The following is a 1,580-nucleotide window of genomic DNA, read 5'->3' as shown; positions in this document are numbered from 1 at the left end:
TCCTTCTCCGCAACTTCTCTTTTCCAGCCAGATGAATGGGAATGCCTATTCCACCAATGTATATTCATCTTTCAGCATTGATACTGCCCAAGACCACATCCAATGACATGAGACCACATCCATATGTAGGGTGTTTCTGAAGGTATTCAAGCCATTGAGAATGAAAAGGAGATTTCTGCATAACACAGTCTAGAGCCAAAAGCTCCTCTGTTTAGATTTCCCACCGAATACTACCCCACAGAAGCTGCATGGCAAAACATATTCTGTTTCAGTCTTCTCTTTAGGGCATGTTTCACCTCCACATTTCTCAGCGTGTAAATCAAAGGGTTGAGCACTGACGTGACAACATTATACATAAGAGTGGCTATCATGTCCCTCTTGGGTGAATTCCTTGAGGAAGGTGGCACATAGTTAGAAATGGCAGGGACATAAAGTAAGGCGACTACTGTGAGATGGGAGATGCAAGTGGAGAAGGCTTTCTTCCTTCCCTCCATGGACCGGACTTTCAGTTGGAGGAAGGAAAATATGTACAGGTAAGAAAAAAGTGTGAAGACAAGAGGGCCTATCGCAAGGGCACCAGTGATGATGCTGAGAAGGTTGAGGTTGAGCTGGTTGCTGTTGCAAGCCAGTCTCACCAGAGGCTTGATGTCACAGAAGAAGTGGTGGATGCGGTTGGGGCCGCAGAAATGGAGCTGGGAGGTCATGACCGTGTGCATGAGAGCGTGGAGGAAGCCCATAGCCCAAGTGGCCGCAGCCAGCAGGAGGCAGGCCCGTGGGCTCATGAGCAGGGTGTAGCGCAGGGGGTTGCAGATGGCCACAAAGCGGTCATAGGCCATGACAGCCAGCAGGAAAGCTTCGCTGCTGCCCAGGAAGTGGAAGAAGTGGAGCTGGCTTAGGCAGCCCATGTAGGAAATGTCCTGGGGGTGCCCCAAGAGGAAGCCAGCCAGCATCTTGGGTACAGTAACTGTGGAGTAGAAAATATCCAGGCAGGAGAGGTTGCAGAGGAAAAAGTACATGGGGGTGTGTAGCCGGGACTCGCACACCACTACAATCATGATTGCCATATTCCCCAGCAGGCTAGACAGGTAGAGCAGCAAGAAGAGCATAAACAGGAATTGCTGCAGCCCTTGAACATTGCTCAGGCCAAGGAGGATGAACTTCCTCACCTCTGTGTGGTTCTCCATGCCTGCAGGGAAAGAGACACTAACTTAGCAGTAGCTTGCTATCTTTCCATCCTGAGCTACTCTACACATTCCCTAGAGCCCTCTTCTACAAGGTGCATCAGCAGCTGATGCCGCTTCATAAATCAGAAAGATCAGATACCAATCTGGGACACAGATTTGTATCAGATCTTGTGGAAAAGGGCACAGAAGAATTACTTGATCTCCCACTCCAGACCCTTCAACAAATGCTGGAATTGCTGTAAGCTCTAGGGTTGATAGTCACGCTATAATTGCCACCTGTGTACCAGCCCATTGAAAGGAATGGCATATTTGAAAACAGCAAGCAAAGAAAATTCTGGGGAAGGCAGGCAGCAAGGAAGGGAAAAAGGAAGGCTGGTTACCTAATGTCTGCATGAA

At 49.0% G+C, this 1,580-nt stretch overlaps 1 protein-coding gene across 1 annotated transcript; it reads right to left on the bottom strand.

The window, feature by feature from the left end:
- Positions 1-230: 230 nt before the first annotated feature.
- On the bottom strand, positions 231-1,184 carry LOC148594380 (olfactory receptor 12D1-like). The gene has a single exon (XM_088526645.1). The coding sequence runs from the start codon at positions 1,182-1,184 to the stop codon at positions 231-233; it is 954 nt and encodes a 317-aa protein (XP_088382771.1).
- Between the last annotated feature and the right edge of the window lie 396 nt (positions 1,185-1,580).

Source organism: Tinamus guttatus, unplaced genomic scaffold (genome assembly GCF_059628265.1).
Source record: "Tinamus guttatus ecotype Peru unplaced genomic scaffold, ASM5962826v1 Tinamus_guttatus_pri_ptg000248l, whole genome shotgun sequence".
Classification (NCBI taxonomy): Eukaryota; Metazoa; Chordata; class Aves; order Tinamiformes; family Tinamidae; genus Tinamus; species Tinamus guttatus.
Note: the sequence above shows the minus strand (reverse complement) of the source record. Positions and strands in the feature narration are given on the sequence as shown.

Coding starts and splice junctions, on each gene's coding strand:
- LOC148594380 (XM_088526645.1), bottom strand. CDS start 1,184: ATGGAGAACCACACAGAGGTGAGGAAGTTCATCCTCCTTGGCCTGAGC.